Source organism: Galendromus occidentalis, unplaced genomic scaffold (genome assembly GCF_000255335.2).
Source record: "Galendromus occidentalis unplaced genomic scaffold, Mocc_1.1 scf7180000077530, whole genome shotgun sequence".
NCBI lineage: Eukaryota > Metazoa > Arthropoda > Arachnida > Mesostigmata > Phytoseiidae > Galendromus > Galendromus occidentalis.
Genome location: NW_003805518.1, coordinates 443,700 through 462,183, shown reverse-complemented (window position 1 = coordinate 462,183; position 18,484 = coordinate 443,700). Strand labels below are relative to the sequence as shown.

General features: G+C 50.9%; 1 protein-coding gene across 1 annotated transcript; it reads left to right on the top strand.

The window, feature by feature from the left end:
- The first annotated feature begins 1,101 nt into the window (after nt 1–1,101).
- LOC100901279 (amyloid-beta A4 precursor protein-binding family A member 1) lies at nt 1,102–8,636 on the top strand. Its single transcript, XM_029112851.1, has 15 exons — nt 1,102–1,255; nt 1,773–1,961; nt 2,130–2,481; nt 2,683–2,965; nt 3,087–3,231; nt 3,362–3,472; nt 3,882–4,119; nt 4,244–4,311; nt 4,438–4,617; nt 6,225–6,346; nt 6,679–6,684; nt 7,003–7,177; nt 7,367–7,503; nt 7,673–8,290; nt 8,459–8,636. Exons 1-15 carry the CDS (start codon nt 1,102–1,104, stop codon nt 8,528–8,530), a joined length of 2,850 nt encoding a protein of 949 aa, XP_028968684.1. The 3' UTR covers nt 8,531–8,636.
- The last annotated feature ends 9,848 nt before the right edge of the window (nt 8,637–18,484 follow it).

Here is an 18,484-nt window from a genome sequence, read left to right as displayed (position 1 = left end):
ACTCGGCCTCTATCCTCGTGGGTACATTTGCTTTCTGTGTCCGTTCCCGGAAGCTATGAGGGAGAAACAATGCCCGGGACGTTAAACCTTGGCTGTGTGGTCCAGCTCGGAAAAGTTATTTTCGGTGCACGTGACCAGAGCCTGGACTTTTCTCCCGGAATTTCCCTCTCTCAGCAATCGTCGGTCATGGGAAACTTTGCTACGGCACGATTCTGAGCGAGACCGAGCCGGAGGAAGAGCGGGTCAAGGCTCCAGGCATCTGGGCAGATTGCAGCAAAAGGCCGAGCGGCAATGTACAAAATGGTATGGAACAGAAGGACGGCGAGGAAGAGAGATGCGGGGAGGGAGCTCGAGGAGCCCATGCGATGACGCTCGGGGTCCGCTCCGTCGTGTGCTTGCGGCTCCCGCCGCTCTGAGTCTCACAGATACCGCCAGCCGGCATCTGTTCGTTTGTTCGGCGCAGGTAGCGGTTGCGGCTTGTTTCGCTGGGAATGATAAATTTGCGCTGTAGTCATTACCTCCGGGGCAACACGGAGCGTGGCCGAGAGGATCCCTTCCAACTTTCAGTGGAACAAATGAGAATCGAGGGCTTGCCATCCATACCGAGTAGATCGGTCGACTTCAACACGATGGCTCATGCGGTGGGAAATCTCTTTCTCCGGGTCACGACTCACTAGAGAGATTACTCTGAGAAATTCACAAGAGAATACCGCCTGGAGCGCGACAGGGGCCGCGAAAAAACTTTTCGTCTCTTGACGCGTATTCCTTCCTTTGGAAGGGAAGGTCCCGCTAATGAAATTATAATGATGATCACTGCGGGAAGTTTTTCGGCAATGCGGAGACCAGCCGGCCTTGTAGGCGTACGGAGAAGTCTGCGCATCTTGAGGCTCAAATGCCGACACTCGGTTCGCCTGAAGCTCGAGCGGGAATCCTGTACCCGTTTTCTCCGTTTCCCTGAATTTGCGGAAGTCATCATCGGGCTCATTCAGTTCGAGAAATCTCCCCGAGTCTGAAGCCAACCAACCAATATTTTACGTTTTTTTTCGGTAATGAACAGCTAGCGAAACTCGAGAACGCATAGAATTGGCCGGCGGACGCGAAATGCTTTCCGTGAAGAAGAGCTCTTCGGTCAGAGCAAAGAAACAACGGAAAGATCCGCCTAATCTGATGGATGAAAAAATTCTTTACGACAACGAAAGACCCGACCCAATCATGAGATCGCACCGGCAGCAAGAAGTGAACTTCGATGAAATCGGTGAGTTTCGAATTCTTTCCCCCACTCGTCCAATTTGTTATTCCTCTCGAGCAGGATGGGGAGCACTAATCTGGGTGAGGGTCGAGGGAAAAGATTCGCTCAATGAGCCCAATAAGTTTTCGACAAGGAAGAAACACGACCTCGCTCCCAACAAAATCAGCCCCGTAACCTCTGGCAGGAACGATCCCCTCGAGAAGGTGTACCGGTGGCCCCCCGGCAGCAAACTTCCGCCAGATCATCCCGAAGCTTCCATTCATCAGAGGGAATCCTAATCCTGTCTCAAATCCAATCCTATATGGAAGGATCCCTCAAGTTTTCAATCTGCGTGATCGATGTTTCTGAATATCGTCAGAGGGGAAATTGCGGGATAGGGGAGGGGCTTCCGCAAAAGATCCGTGACGCGTCAAGGCGTCGGTCGCTTGTGGGGTCAGATGCCTCGACGGCGCCAGAGGGGCTGTTAAGCCTTGCGACTTTTCGCTCCTCGATGGCGATTAACCCGAACGGTGATTTGTTGCAGACGAAGGACTTATGGCGCCTCCTTCACCCTCGCCGGCTCCTCCTCAGTTATCGGGAGGCTTGAACGAGATACAAGAAGAGGACAGCGAATGCTCAGAGCGTAGGGAGCATTCCCCGAGGATCGTGTCCGATCTCTTGGGCCCATCGCCGCCGCCCCCACCACCGACTCTGAATGGGCATTCGATCAATGGTAACCGTTCGATCACGTTCAGATCAAACGAAATCAACGAGTCTTCAAGCTGTTGTTCCCCTCGGCCTAGAGAGCTGGGCATTGCTTGAATCCATATAAAGTTTCGGAAGAGGCTCTCATGCGTATTACGATCGACATCCGCCCTAAAGTTTCGCATCGATCCTTCAGGGGGTTCCTCTATGAAAAGTCTGGACGAGCAGTCGTGTAGCTCCTCATGCGACACGTCCCAAGCCGAGGAGAACGTGGCTCGGGTCATCGGAAGTCTCCCAATCACGCAATACATGGGCTCGCCGAGGAAATTAGGTCGTAAGGGTCTCGGCTTGCCCGGCTATCCGCAGCGTGTACGCGTGGAGAAGGAGAAGAAGGATGAACTCGGGGATCCGAACGTCGAGTTTCACGCCGAGGAATATGAGCTCAAGAAAGAAGAAGAAGCGGTGCATCTGCTCAGCGAACTCTTGAACGGGAGCGCGAAAGACGAAGAGGACGGGGATCCGAACGAATTCAATGATCTCGAATACAGGTAAATGAACGGAGTAATTCACGGCGCCTGACCCCTATTCCCGGACAGGCCGAGCATTCCAAAGTGCTCGATCTCCTTCTTAGCCTCGCACAAATGGGAGCGCGGCTTCGAGTAGAATTGGAGGCTGAATGTCAATATTCTCGGAACGGATCGCGTCGTTCCAAAGCGGGCGCTTTAATTTCATCCGCTCGCGAATTCCAGATTATCGTATCGACCGATCGCGGTCCAAGAGGATCGCTCCGAGAAAACCGAAAAGAATTCCTGTGGGAATCAGAGATCGTCTGCTGTTTCGAAGGACGAGCAGCCAGCGAAGGCTTTGCAAAAATCGACGTCGATTCCAGCTTCAGTGAAAATCAATGGAGGGACCACGGCGTCTCAAGACGAGCCCGTGTATGCATCAGTGAGGAAAGTCAGCGACAAGGCGTCTCCTTTGGAATCTTCTGAGACTACGAGCAATAAGGAGATGGTGATGCTCCACGAGAGGGTGAGCCCCCGAATGTCCCGAAATCATCTTCTGCTAGATATAATTCTCGAAGGTATACTCAAACGACCAATCATTCTCTCGAATCTTCACCTTATCCTTACATGGCTCGTTTCTCCTCCAGGTACAGCAGCATTCGCTACAGGTGGACATGGTTGGAGAACTTGACGATTTCCTTGGCATGGACACTTCGATGCGGAATCTAACTGTGTCCCCATCTGTCTCGAACACAGACGACTGTGAGACAGTCGATTCGGACTGCACTGAGGGTGGGTTGGAGCTACGCCGCGAAATTCCCGGTGTTGGTTCCCGGGAAGAAATCTTGTCAGCATTCGATGAGGAACATCCGATCGATAAACTCCGAATGAACTCATCCGAAAAAACATTTTTACCCCGCAGATCCAGATGAGCTTTTGTCGATGGCAAACTCAGGTGGCTCTCGGCTTATGCCCGTATTAGAAGATGGATTGTCTTCGGGGCATGCTAGCGAAAACGAGGATGAAGATACAGGTACAGAAGGAAAAAATCTACTCAAGAGAAAGTCCTCCAGGGGTCGAAGGTCGACCTCTAGTCGGAATACCTCGGTGTCCAGGTCCTCTTTCCCGCTGCAGTCGAGACGAACTCGAATACAGTCTGGTAATGAAAAAGATCATTGGATCGGAAGTTTTGAAATGCGCTGCTCTTGAGGCACGACGCTGCTATTAGCACAGAGCTCACGGCTGCTAACAACAATCCGCACCAATGAATTGACACCGACTAACAGGACGCGAAACTTGGATTAGCTGAACGCAAACGATGATATCCGCCCCTTATAACCTCTATTCGGTCCTCTGTTGTGCCCTGGATTCACCCCACAAATTCCATGGAAAACTTAATGGAAGGGAACTTCGAGTAATTTTCTTTCTCTTCCTTCCTCCAGAATTGATGCCTTCCTCAGCTCCTCTGCTTATGGCTGGACACAAAGGTCCGGTATCAGATGCCATCCGTGAGATTAAGCAGGCGATGCAACATTCGAAGGCACAACAGCTGCAAAACAAAAAGTCGACCGGTGATAGTGGTTGCGTTAGTCCAACCGAAAAAAGTCAAAAAGACTTCCGGGACAGATCCTCGTCGCATCAGCAGCAACAACAACATTCGCAACCGGTTTGGGGTCAAAGGTTAGGCGGAGCCTCATTCTACAGCCTCTCTAGCATTGAGAATACGCTCCGAACCCCCGTTGCGTCAATTCAGCCACTGTCTCGTTGTCGTGGCGATCTCGATCTTCATTATTCTTGTTTCCAGGTTGAATAGCTCTGGGCAGACCGGGAACAACAGCACGGGCACCAATGACTCGACTCAACAGGAAGATGGTAAGACCGAAGCTCCTTGTCCGAGCAGTCGCCTTTCGGGGGGTTTTATCACTTGCTCATCTCTCCCCGCCTCGCGTGAAGCATACATATCATCGGGACTTATGCACAGTCTTCCTTGCTTCCTAGACTGCGACACCGATCAGGAGACGGACCGACTTCTAGGAGAGCAGAGATCAGAGGACAACGGCTTCTACGACGAGAAAAGTCAATCTTCTACGGGGAATGTTTCGTCTAACGGCAAGCAGAAGAAGGTTAATAGCAATTCAAACAGCAGTGCCAATTCGTCGAACACCACGTCCAAGGAAGGTGAGCATCGATATCACGCTATACCGTCGTGCGTATCGTAATCGAGTCATCTCGTAGGGCGAAAGGTCTTCGAATTTCGTTTTATCCAGATCTATCCGATCTGTCTGTGACTTAATACCTCGGAGATCCTACCAACACTTCATGAGCCCTCTCTCGCCCGTTATCACCCACAATCTCATGCAAAAAGCAGAGAATATGCTCCGAGCTTATCTATGTAGGTACATCGATGAGCGCGACGAGGTCGGAGTCCTCGAGGCTCTCGATCCGAGCGATTAGACTCGTTCATGTCAATGAGTCGAAAACACCATCCCATTCACCATGGCTTATTTTATACCTTCGTCTTTCCGTTGTGTATTCGACATGTTTTTCCAGCGGGTCTCTCTTCTCGAGTCCCGTGGGCGTCTCCGTACCATCCTTGGGGTAAGAGAAAAGCCTCGCCGTGATTTCTATGGGCTCGCAGTTTTTGGCCGCGGGGAGCGAAGTTGACTTTCGTAATAAGATCTCGAGGATGGATTTCTTCGGAGACATTTTATTTTGAGGGAGCTCCGATGGAGTCGATTCACGGCCCTGGTGGGGAGCGATCGGGAACTTATTGAACCTCGGCAGAATATTGTAAGGAGCATTGATCTGACAGGTCGCAGTCACTTGAATCAGTCAATTCATCCTTTCTTGGTCCTTCTTTTATACATATTTTGCTCCTCCTGAGGAGACTCGGTCTCGCCTCTCAGAATAATTTTCTCTCCAACGCCCCTCCCCCTTCCCCGAGATTTCTGCATCAGACTATTTCAATCTCCTTCAGCGCTCTGAGTGAAGAGCGGCTGGTCAATTGCTTTCCCGATGTTTCCTTGTCGCCCTTGCCCTTATTCGTGTGATTTATGTGCGTGGTTGGGGGTTTTCGTTGTTGCTCTCCATTGAGAGATACGAATACACAGAAGAGCTGACTCGTTGGGCAAGGAAGAAAAATGACGAGCGGATTGAGTTTTGCTTGTGGTAACACGTCTTGCTATTCTTTGTTGCACACTCGCGCACTCCACAACGCATCTGTTCATCGATGTGTCCCAATCAATGGTGAGTTTGCCTGACACTATGTTGCAGCAACTAGAATCGCACTGCTTTGCAAGGTTTTTTAGGTTCACTTCCTGCTGGCCATGACCTGTTTGGAGCCCCCGTAGCCTGACTGAATATAAGACACGCGGTATTGAGGGAAAACTCGAATCCGATAAGGCGTCTCTGTTCTCGAAAGCAAATGTAGGGAATTTCTGTCGACTCTTGCGTAGCTCTGGCTTATCGAGTAATCTCATCGGAGTCAATAGTTTAGGTTCTGATTGAATGAGCGAGTTCAGAGTTGAAGTGATCTACCTAATTCCTTATCATTGTGCCGGAGGTGAATTGCTCACCGAAAAACTGGCATCGGCACTTGCAGAAACTGTGTCAGAGCGAGTGTCCTTTCCAATGCTGTGCAGAGTTCGATTGGGTCGGCTTGATGTTCGTGCTCCACGGAATCGGTCCGATATGCTGGGAGCCGCTCTGCCGTGGAGTCGAATTGTTGTTCACTCATGCTGACAGTGATCCCCGTGATTTTTCAGTGATAATTCACGACCCCTCAGTGCTCATTGAGGGAGTTTTATTTCGCGCACGGTACCTTGGCTCTACTCAGCTGGTCTGTGAAGGTCAGCCTACGAAGGCAACGCGTATGATGCAGGCCGAAGAAGCCGTCGCTAGAATTAAGGTGAGTTCGAGAGAAGCATTCAAAGTACAGTCATGCTGTCCCCGATCCCAGGTTCCCCATGCATACGTAGTTCCTGGATATTATGCTAGAGCGGAAACATCGAAAATTGGTTGTCATCCTCTGACGCTGCATGACTCCGCAAACTTTCGTTCTCCGTTCGGACGAATCGGAAAGACAAAAACGCACAAATTGTGCATCCAGCACTTTTTTCTTTCCTTTTGACCTTTTCCCCCTCTCGGTTCTGGGGAACAAGAACCGACGACGAGTTTGAATTTCAACAGAACTCGTGACTAACTTTGTGCGTTCGCTTTCTTTTACGCTGCTGCGTGAAGTCACTGGTAAGAGTCTCTCACTCACGGTCGTATTGAAATCATTAGACTTCGGACGTTGATGAGGACAGCAATCCGAACAGAACGGATGAACTCCGATGCAGTTTCCTTGAAAATTCGTACGAGAATGACTGATTTTTTCGTAGGGCGACCAGCTAATCTGAAGCGATCGCCTCATAACCTTCATAATTGACGTTCCTTGTGGAGTTCCTAACCTCGTTATTGATTATTAGACTTGTGTAAATGTTTCACCCGGCTGAGAAACTTCCGCGAACTGAGCAGACTCCCCACAGCAGACATTCTAACCTTTCGTTTATTGGAACTTAGGCGCCGGAAGGAGAAACTCAGCCATCGACGGAAGTAGATCTATTTATTTCCACGGAGAAGATCATGGTGTTGAACACCGATCTGAAGGAGATCATGATGGACCATACGCTCCGAACCATTTCGTACATCGCCGATATCGGAGACCTCGTTGTTCTCATGGCACGTCGGAGGCCAGGTGAGATCGATGGTATGTTTCCACCAGGCGTTTTTGTTTCCTCCTCACCGCGAGATAATCCTTAAGACCCAGATCACTCGAACAGGTGATGTCTGTGGAGCCGGGGTCTATTTTCGTTTTTTTTTCAATTCTACTGACGCCTGCTCTCAGACGAATCCGAACTCAATCTCTTCCCTGCATATTCCACAGACCTTCCGGGAACGTCTCCTCCGCCGCACTGTTCTTCCCAACAGTTGGACCTGAAGAAAAAACCTAGAATGATCTGCCATGTCTTCGAGAGTGACGAAGCTCAATTCATCGCTCAGAGCATAGGCCAGGCATTCCAGGTGATTAGAATGATTTCCCTTACACAAGAGTCATGGAATACTGCAGTCAAAACATCCTTGATTCCGGATAATCAAGGAGTCAGGAGGCGAACACGGCAAAGTCCGATGTATCTCCGTGCGTGAAATTTCGAAGAGCCAATTTCTGGATGAATAACCCCCTCTATTGCAGGTCGCGTACATGGAGTTCCTGAAAGCAAATGGAATCGAAGACTCGTCCTTCATCAAGGAGATGGACTATCAGGAGGTGCTGAATTCGCAAGAGATATTCGGCAACGAGTTGGAGATGTTTGCGAAGAAGGATCGCCAGAAGGAGGTTGTCGTTCCCAAGCAGAAGGGGGAAATTTTGGGCATGGTGATCGTCGAGAGCGGCTGGGGCTCGATGTTGCCAACCGTCGTTATAGCCAATATGTCGGGGAATGGCCCAGCCGCGCGTTGTGGAAAGCTCAACATCGGCGATCAAATCATCGCCATAAACGGGACTTCCCTTGTTGGCTTGCCTCTGCCCACCTGCCAGACCTACATCAAGAATACGAAGCAGCAGACCGTTGTCAAGCTGACCGTAGTGCCTTGCGCGCCAGTAGTCGAGGTGAAGATTAAGCGGCCCGATACGAAATACCAGTTGGGATTTTCGGTTCAAAATGGCGTCATCTGTTCCCTACTCCGTGGAGGTATCGCCGAGCGTGGGGGTGTTCGCGTAGGACACCGAATAATTGAGATCAACGGCCAGAGCGTTGTGGCTGTTCCTCACGAGAAAATTGTTAACCTTCTTGCTACTTCTGTTGGCGAGGTGAGCTTCCAATACAGTGCAAAGTACCCCCGCTGCCCGTCTCCCCTCGCCCCCGGCCGGGGCCCATGAATTCCGAGAACCCTCTCACTTCGAAATCCCTTCGACCCTATGCCTCTGGTGAAGCCGATGGAGAGGAGTTCTAAATCGCACCGTTCTCGTTCGTTTCAGATTCATATGAAGACGATGCCGACCTCGATGTTCCGCCTCCTCACCGGTCAGGAGGCTCCAGTCTATATTTAATATGGTGTCGATGGTCGACACCGAGTCCCGAATCAATGGATCTAGTCAGCACTAACAGATTGAGAAGACTGTCTCGACAACGGAGATGCCGGCTCGCCGCATCTCTTATCGACGTGCATTGAGTGATGCGCTTCATCTCATAATTTATTCACCAACATTCCTTCATCAATCCTACTACTACATACTCGATGATCCTTTTGCCACTGTTGCAACGATGGCCCAAGCAGTGTATTGTGTGTATAAGGCGATGCGTGGATGAAGTATTTATTAACATATTCATCGTGGATAGAGTACAGCTGAGAATAGTCATCCTAGCGTCTGCGACAGAGGCACCCGACCACTCCCCCATTTATCCACCAGAGAGGAAACGCTCTAGTCATCCATACCCTAGGCATACATTTCTTTCTGGCACTAACATATCATGCTTAGGCTAAAGAAGGTAACACGGTGATTTGTACGGTCCCGGTCTCGATGATAATGACGACGGATTAACTGCGGAAACGATACCGGAGGCGATGAGAGTCCGCCGAATATTCCTCTCGACGGCTCGTTCTGCATTGTGCTATCGGTCGAGGTGGGGCACCACGGAAGCCGCTGTCTGACCTTTTAGTCAAGCACGCAACGGCACCTGTGGAACCTCACGTTCCCCCGCCTCTCCGGAATTTCGAGCCCGACCAATTGTCGTAAAATGGCTCGATGTACCGTTCTTCGTGTTGAGCTGTCGGCTCATGCTATGGAGCGACGATGAGGAGCTACTCCTTGGAGAGAGCGAGCGGGGGAAGACGAACGGCTCGATTGCCGACCTCGACCCGATGTAAGCCGACGGATGTTCGAGTTATTCTCTTTTTCAAAATCTTTCCGCATTGAATCGATGGGAATCGAGACTTGAGGGCCCGATAGGTTGGTAACTCCGAGCCTAAACCTTCGAAGAGCACGGAAAACCAACCATTCATTATAAATCCACAAAAAGAAGATCTCAACAGAAAAAGAATGACGACCTTGATGAGGATGGTCACTTTGATCAGCTCGATGAAGAACATCGCTGCTACTATACAGTTTGAAATTCTTATAGCATCTTCATCAATACAAGTACTCCAACCATCATTGAACGCTCTATTACATTCATTATGGAAACGCTGATACTTCTACCACAAACTACTACTACGATGATGATGCCCTGAGTGCCTGTACTTCGTATCTCCGTTGAGTGGTGATCGACGGACGTATAAAAAGTCTCATCTAATTGTCTTGTCGGTTTAGCACGAATTTTATCCTGATATATATTGTAACTACCATAATTTCCCTATGGAAGACTATCCTTTGTTTTCGTCATCCGAATCTGTATTATCTTGAGCGGTGAGAGGGAAGCATCTTCCAAGTTCGGAATGAATCGTGTTACTCCCTGCCGTCTTTTATCCTTAGCCTTTTATCCTCGTTTGTATTCCCCTGGCCTTAGGGGCCGAGAAGTCGGAGTTCCCCATGAGTTTGTGATACTTTATACTTGCTCCTCGACGTCGAGCCGCTCCCATTTCCAATGATTGACACTTCGCGGAAGAGTCACCTGAACTCGTCTCTTTTCGGCTTTTGCATCTGTTTGGCTGTCCTTCTTTTCAACAAGCGGCCTCCTCTGTTTCCGCATCCGTTTCTCTGTTTCTCCCGGTTAGCCATTTGAACCCAGGAGAGTGATCGCCACGGGAATGATAACGATCATCGATCACGAGTCTTGATGATGATCGAGCTCTATGGCGATGTCTGTGGACGGCACGCATCACACCTACTAGCAGCTTCCAACTCCGAAGCTTGGGGGATCGTATGTTGTTCTCGACGGTATAGCATTAATGACCAAAAAACCCTTAGATTCGGGAATGTTTACCCTCAGGTCTGAAATGCTGGGAATTTCGCTTTATCACTTGATAAGCGTAAATCACCTCGCGAATCACCCTGGACCGTGATCGTCTGACGATAGTCGTTGTTCTGCCTGAAGCGACGAACTGGATCGCCTTGTATTCGGAGTTGAATCTTTCCGCGTCTAGTGACTCATTTGAATCTATGCATGGACTGAAGCGAGTTCCCACTCACAGAGCGAGAGGAAGACATCGGGATCACTCGATTCCCCAACCATGGCGGGCGCAGAAAATGAAAAAGTTTGAATTCTGCTCTCTAGAGCGCCTTCCGTACCCCGAGGAGGAAACATTCGATTTGCGTGCACGGGAAAATTTGGATTGGAAAAAATTATGTGAAAATTGCGAAAAATTGACGCGACGAGGCCGACGACAGACTCGCCTAGGAACAAACAGTTTTATAGACGAGAAGACGCGGAATCCGCGAAAATGTGCATAAAATCCGAGTGCGAGAGTCTGCTGCTTGTGAACCGAGTGAATGATCAAACGAGCGAGCGAGAGATCGAGCAGGCAGGGGCGGAGACAGCTAGTGCTGGGTATGTTTGCAATGTGACTGTAAGTTATCATCATGCTTGGCCTGGGTTGACTTTGCTCGGGCATTTTGTACGGGAACCGGATCTCAAACCCTAGTCCAGCACCGAGGAAAGAAGGAAAGCTGGGAGTCGCAGATTTCGGATCGAGAAGAACCCAAGCAGCACTTTCCCGATGAGATGAGTCATATGAGGCAACATAGCGAACTTGAGAAACGAGGAGCAGAGACTGCGATAGACGAGCGATGAGAGGATTGAGAAGCTGTCGACCGAATATAGAATAAAACCTAATGATGATGACGACGATAATACCTATAACAATAATAACAATTACACGACGATGCCTAATAAGTTAAACTTGTTTTGAATCAGAGTACTGTAACACTGATGGATTTGAATAAATAGTATTTCATATAAAAAAAAGTCTCGGCCTCTCCATCAATTGAGATCCTCTATCGAAGCGAGCATTTCTTGGGCAGAATCACGGGGTGATGCGGAGCGAGCCCGCACCGTACTCGAAACAAGATATATCTGGCGGGACTAATAGGTTGCCATTTTGAAGGGGCACGGTACGAGGAGGAACGCCCGTTCGACACAATAAATTGTTTATGATTCTCGCTGATATCCGACTAATGGGAGAAGCTTCTAACCTACAATGTGTGCGGGCTGTGTGGACAGATAGGGCGGACTTTCTCGCTTGTCTGAGTGAGTGATGCCTTCTCCATCAACGACGTCCGACGATCCAGGACAAATCGTCGACGCTTTCGCACCTAGGCCCATGGATTTCCTCCGCAGGCGTTCGCGTCCACACTCACAGACTATAGTGGAGGCTCTGTCGAGAGTTGAAACTGGCAGCAACTCACTCTGTATCTTTTGAGCCAACCTTCGCAGCATTGAGATACCAAGGAGGTCGACGACAATGAGATCGCGCAAGAAAAGTCCAGTGCGAGGCATTCGTTCGCAGAGGACGAAAATTCTGTCGGGATTTGAGCCACCTGCGTGGTCTCACGAGGGACCCGCTCGGGCCTGGAGTGCCCATCAACTCCCGAGGTTGACGAGCGCTCGACTGAGCCAGCTCTCGAGGGTCCGACCATTGAATGAGAGCAATTATAATCCGTGCGAACGTCCAAGGATCGAACGGTTCCTCCGATCAGCTACATCTCAATCCCAATGTGCATATCCCAGGTCCATATCGATCATCGCCAACCTCGTATCCACAGGCCCGGGGAGCCTTCCGCGATATCCGGGTCCTGAGTTGGCAGCCGACGCGATGTTCCTAGGCTGAAGCTGGTCGAGCATTCCCCTCCGCGCGACGATGCGGCTCGGGTCCTTGGTGGGGCGTCGGCGTCAATTCTGCAACGACACCTTCCGGGGTCCTGTATAGAGCAGAATCCGATCCCGGTCACCGACCTCAAAATCACTGACCTTATTGTCCCGGGTCCTTCCAAAATTGAGCGGTGGAGAGAGCCAGACGTTGTTGCTTGCGGGTCTGGCGGTCCCTTCTGGCCGACACACCCTCAAGGAACGATAGCTGAGATAATATCTGCACAAGCTCTCCCTGAACGATATTTCCACGAATAAATTTTGGAGCTACACCGATAGCCCAGATTCCGGGCCCTTTGAGGGAATCTCGGAACGATATCGGAAACAAGTATCGCTCAGGAAGGGGAACATCAAAGAAGATCTTTCCCGATGGGAATTTCAAGATACCGCACGTAGCTCTCCTCTAGAGGATCTCAAACCCCCGGGCAGCCAGCCCCGACTCACCGGCTACAGGTAGAAAAAACCAACGGTCAATGTGCTTTCGATCAGCCGCTTGGGACGAGTCGGGTTCTGGACCAGAAATCAGCGACAAGAGCTGCGATTCCCTCAGTCCTTCGTCTGGTTTTCCTCTTGTCTGCCGGGAGGCCTGCGCAAACGATCTTGAGCTTCCGCCGAGTACGAAAAAAGCTCGCGTTCAATACGTAGGATGCCTCCGAGACCGCTTCCGACGCGGCCCGATTTAATATTCATCACAGTCACAGGCAGGCTCATCCGTCAAGCGAAGATACTCCGGAAGAAATTGCTGTAACTTTACAAGGAGCAATATGCCGGAGCCTCATCCAACTCGCGGCGGGGCTCTGAGCTGTCTCAGGGCAAAGTAAACACCGAGGGATTCAAAATAGATGCATAGAGTTATTTCGGGTACGACGATCTCTGTTTACACGGTTCCCGGACTTAACCCCTCTCGAGACCTCCTCCGAATCATGAGACCGACTTACCTGCCGTACCTCACCATTGATTGCTGATATTCCAATTACGATCGTGTACGAATGTTGATACTCAGAACTTTTTGTCGCTTTTTGGATCCACAGGCTCATGTTGACAGCGTGCCCATGTTGAATCATCCGATGTCAATTATCATCCGGCGTCCTCGAGACCTCCTGGTACACTTCTTGCGACCCCCGGTAGCCAACCTCTGCTCTAATCGGAAGGTATTTGCTTCCGTATTCGTTCCCGATCGAGAGCCTCCCGATTGTGTCCAGCGACGTTTGCTAAGAAATCTGACTCGAGCGTTGATGTCTCGACGTGAGACCTTTCTAGTTCTTATACCGTGAGAGAAGCTTCAGGATTCCCTTGCGCGAAACCCAGGTCCAATGTTCGGCCGGTCATCGTCCACGTGATCTGCTCCGGTACTCCGCACTGAAGCGAAGAATCCTCGCTCGAAACACCGCAAACGTAGACACCCGTCTCAGCCTATGACGCTCAGGACCCTCAATCTCGCGGCTATCGCCGCTGAACGCTCGCCAATCTTCCGAGATGACGGCTCATAATCAGAGAGATGTCGTCATTCAATGGTGATGCCTATCGTCGTATGGTATTTATTGATCTTCTCGTGTCCTATATGTACATATAGTCATGAGACCCTGTTTCAGGGGCGATTTCTCAGCAGATCCTTCGGGTTTCCCTTTTTCCGTGTAGCCTATGAGATTCGATTTCGAAATGGGTTCTCTATCGACGAATCGCGCAGTGACAGTCTGAATCACGGATGAATCATGCGATGAATAACACAAGTCCACCGGCTGAAGTGCCTCTCCATCGATCCGCGCTCCAGTATCCGCTCCTCCTTCCAGGCGAAGGGAAACGGACACTCGGCAGCTCGGACGGCGGCCACGTCGTCGGTGTCGACAATGCCCTCCGAAAGGTTCTTATCAGTCACTCACAACAACAATGGATGTGGTCGGTTCTCTTATTGTGTCCGCACTAATATTCTCCATGATAAAAAGTCGTTCACTAATTGAGTTCTTTGCGATCTTTTCAATGGAGCTAATGAATAAAAAACACCAACTCATGACTTGCAGCCGCCTTTCAATGAACATCCGCCGCTGACATCGTTCTCTAAGGCGTCACCGCCACGCCGTCGATCAGCAACTCCGTCTAATCTCGCCCGCTGAGTCTTATCATCGATTTCGACCGGGAATATCTGATCGGTCGGCGTTCACGCACAAAAACACAGCTCGGCGCTCGACGGGGCAGGGGGAAGGGACGGGTACTGGTTCGTTGTTCACGCCTCCATTAATTTTCCCTTACCGTGCATTGCTGAGTGAGTCGCTTGAGCTTTTTTCTTTGTTCTCTGACCAAGTAGAAGGGTAATAGGGGATCCTTTCTCATTTTGCGAACTATGGTGATCCGTTTCCCTCGCCCGGCTCTCACGAACTTGCGCTCCGAAATGGAAGCACGTGCCCGAGGGGTTATCAGGGATGAAGCGAGGAAAAACTTTGCGGACCGAGAACCACTTTTCTTTGATTCCAGCCGACCGGCGCCAACAACTCTAGAAATTAATCGGCCGAGCGAATAGTGTTTGGGAACAACCGTCTGGGTAAGAACACTAGTCCTGTGGAACACTAGATCACCTTCAAGAGCGAGAAAACTTTCGCTTCGATCAGAACTCCTGCTCGAATCGACCCGGCCCGTTGGACTCTCGAGCAAATGAATTCAAATCAAGACGGTCAATCGACTTTTCGTCCCGAATGAGAGCGATTCGAAAAGATTGTGCGCAGACTGAATCTACATATTAGACCCTGAAAATCGTATCTCTATGCGCACTGTTTATGTTGAAATCCCAGAGCACTGTAAGGGATCGTAAAGGTCGCGCCTTCCCCTTAAAGAGCGAATGGATATCTCCCCACCGAGTCGAGCTGATGCGAGAAGCCTTCTGGCCGTTTTATGCTCTCGGCAAATGATCTGATCCCCTGATCGTCATACTCTTCGCGAATCCCACTGGCCGCTGGTATCATCTTGTACCCCGCGACGGCCCGGAGTTCACGGCGCGGCGTAGAACTATCCGAAATCCGGAATTCACACTTTCGCCTGAGACACAGACCCGAGATCAATGCAATTGGGCTCCAGGACCTCAGACCAGGCTTCATGACATAATCCTGAACCGTCGGTATCATTCGATTTGCTGCTGCCATGAGGCGAAGCCCTGCCATGGACTTTGGAGGTTTCTGCGCTAAATCGGTTTCCTGCTCTTAGTGCGCAGCCCCCTAATGAGATTACGTCGAGCAGCGTTGGAGTGCTCCGATCATCGTTGCCAGCATGAAAATTGTGTATTTTAGCGCAGATCCTCGATAGCTCACGCCTGCCGCAAGGATGAGGGCTCTGCGGGAGTTCGTGTGAACCTGCTTGAAGAAGACATCCTTTCGCGGGTCACAATGCTCTATGCTTGTTAGCTTGAGATCACGTCCCGGACGGGACGCTGATACAAATCGGAGTCCATAGCCCGGGCAGGGGGGGGGAACCAGACGGAACGTTGACTTGAAGAGTTCACTCTTTTCTCGACGAACTCGAATTTATCTCGAGAGTAGGCTCCTCGTATCGGTAGTATTCACACAGGGTGATCAAACTCGAGGCATCTCCGAACCTTATATGACGATCAAGAAAGAAGAAAGGTCTGGAGAAACGAGGCGAGGGAGGGGGAGGGCGGAGCTGCGATCAGCTCAAGCTGAGACCCCCAAGGGCGTGAAGAGGGCTTGTCCTTCGCGGACGTGTCTTCGGGACTTTCCGTGGACTAGGGGGTGGAACTCCCCGAGAGCTCAGCGAACTCCGCCTGAGAGGCACATTGGTACATCGGAGCATCTCATCGATTGGGTCGCTCTCAAAATGTCTCACGCCAGTTCTGCCGAGGACCCCATTATGGAGCTTTCCGTCGCATCGCAGAGTGGATCGTCGGGACAAGAATCTTATTGTGCGTATGTATAAAGTCTGTAAATGAGCTCATCGTCCGGACAACTGAGATGCTTCATCCTTCTTTGACCGACAGAGCCCGTGCGGGATGCTCGCGCGGTGTATCCCACTCCTCCGTCATCGATGTTCAATCGGAAGTTCGCAGCTTCACGAAAAATTCCGATCGCCCGAGTCTAGGAGTTATGGACGGTAGACGGAAATTGAACAATCATGGTGTCTAATTCGAGATTCTGGACTTACCGAGAGGCCGCGACCACCCAGAGTCGAGCGGGAGGTCTTCGACGAGGAGCATTGACATAAGACATTGCGGGACTCCGAGGAGCGGGATCTCAAAGACTAGCAATCTCTTCCAGTCAGCCCGGAAGAACCTCGGGACCTCGACGCTCATCGGCCCTAACAAGGAGGAGACATAAAATCAATCATGATCGGAATCTCTGCGGGAGATCCTCGGCAGAAGTCTGCGAGAGTAGTGTCCGTATAGAAGCGAAAGACTCACAGGGCTTTGGATGGTAAATTCTATAGAGGCGTCTGCCTTTTCCTGCAAGGCGACTCGCTTTCGAGGCGGATCTTCTGCTAGCTCATCGTGCCAACTCCATAGAGGTGAGCGAATGTGGAGGATCATCGATACGGAATAATATTCAAGAGAGCAGACTGCGACGGGAACCCTGGTGGATCTTTCGGCGGCAGATGTGGTCTCGATGAGCATGCTCCTCGAGTTCTCTTTCGCATCGATCCGTGGATTGACCGGGGTTGGATTTTGGAACGAGATGCACTGATCCTCGTCCCGCAGTGGATGCAAGTTGCATCATGCAACGCGACGACTGAAAAACAAAAAATCGGACTCAAGGTCTGCGTAGCGTGAATTCCCTTGATGGGACCAGAATACGGAAGAGCCGACCAGTCGAGTTAGGTACATTCAACCGAATAAGTTCGGGGAACGATTAGCATCTCGGACGCTCCCTCAGCTGTGATGCAGGGATGGGCTCAGCACCATCCCCCAACGCGCTCTCTGGGGAATCATTTCAGTACGATACATGTCTCAATTTCAACGAGGGAAGAAACTTCTTCTTATTTTCCGTGCCCTCGCTGTAATGGATACCAAGATTCGGCGGAAAAAAAATAAGGGTAACTTCTCAAGTCGGATATACAGATCCTTCTCCTGCATCATACGGAAAGCCGCGGTTACCACAGCTGTGAATCCCTAGCTGTGGAAGCGTGCGCGGAACGATCCCGGTTCAGCAGCACGGGAGCAAACTTGATCCATGTAAGGGCTCGCGCACCGGGGAGGATTCTGCACAAACGAACACGGTCGAGATCATGCCGGATCCACAGCAGGAGAAGCCCATGCAATCGGGATTCAGAAAGGCGCGGTGACGGCTCAGCGAGAACCGAGCGCTCGTCGCCGATGATTTTGAGGGGAAAGAAAAGCCGATCGCTACTCCAGATAATTACTCCCCGCGGGATCTCTCTCCGAGCGCCAGCTTCTCCATGGGAAACAGCTTCTCAGCACGTCATTTCAAATTGATTGACTCGACCGAAGCGCTCTCCTTGAAGCGCGCAAGTATGTTCGTCAGGTGAGCGGCGACGCTCGGGACTGGATCCGATGGCTTGGGAATGTTAATGTGGGCCGCGGCTGCCTCCGATGTCCTCATATTAAAGCTCGGCAGCACTCGAACGCTTCGCCGAGGAGTCGCTATAAGGAGAGGAAGGAGCTTGCGAGCCTCGTCCTATGTTGCGTCGCGTAGACTCTCCGGGTGAATGGAAATCTCGTCGCCTCGTAAGAGTTCCTCCCCATCTGGAGCCGCCCGAGATAAACGTCAAACTCTCTCGACCCTACCGGGGAGCCCGATCTCGAGCGAAACATTACGCGAAAAATCTGAACATTCGAAGGAAAAGGATCTGACCGCATTCCGAGAATGGAGTGTCGAGCTTAACCCAATGACCATGAAAGCATTCGAAAGGGAGGAAAAAGACTGGGGAAATCGCGTATGCCGGAATTACTTGTGCTCGAGTCATCCCAAACCCAAGCGAGACCAAGCGGTGTGAGGTATATCGTGTCCCATCTATAGGTAGGATTCTGCCGGCCCCTCACCGAGGAGATACTCAAAGAGGTCCCGGACAGATTCCGGTGGTTCTTCAGTTCCTCGAAACCCGGGGTCTCGAGATCGTTTGAGCATCCAAAATTCTCATGGGCCAGAAGGTGTTTCGGAACCCAGGCGCGATTATCCCCGGGGCGGCGCTCACACGCGCTTAGACAGTGAGCAGGTTTCCGTCTGCCTGCTCGTCGGACTCTGTTC

Bases quoted from the DNA above. Each gene is read 5' to 3' on its own strand.
- LOC100901279 (XM_029112851.1), top strand. From the start codon at position 1,102: ATGCTTTCCGTGAAGAAGAGCTCTTCGGTCAGAGCAAAGAAACAACGG. The intron at 4,618-6,224 runs GTGAGCATCGAT...ACGACCCCTCAG, and splicing joins GAACACCACGTCCAAGGAAG to TGCTCATTGAGGGAGTTTTA. The intron at 7,178-7,366 runs GTGAGATCGATG...CATATTCCACAG, and splicing joins CATGGCACGTCGGAGGCCAG to ACCTTCCGGGAACGTCTCCT.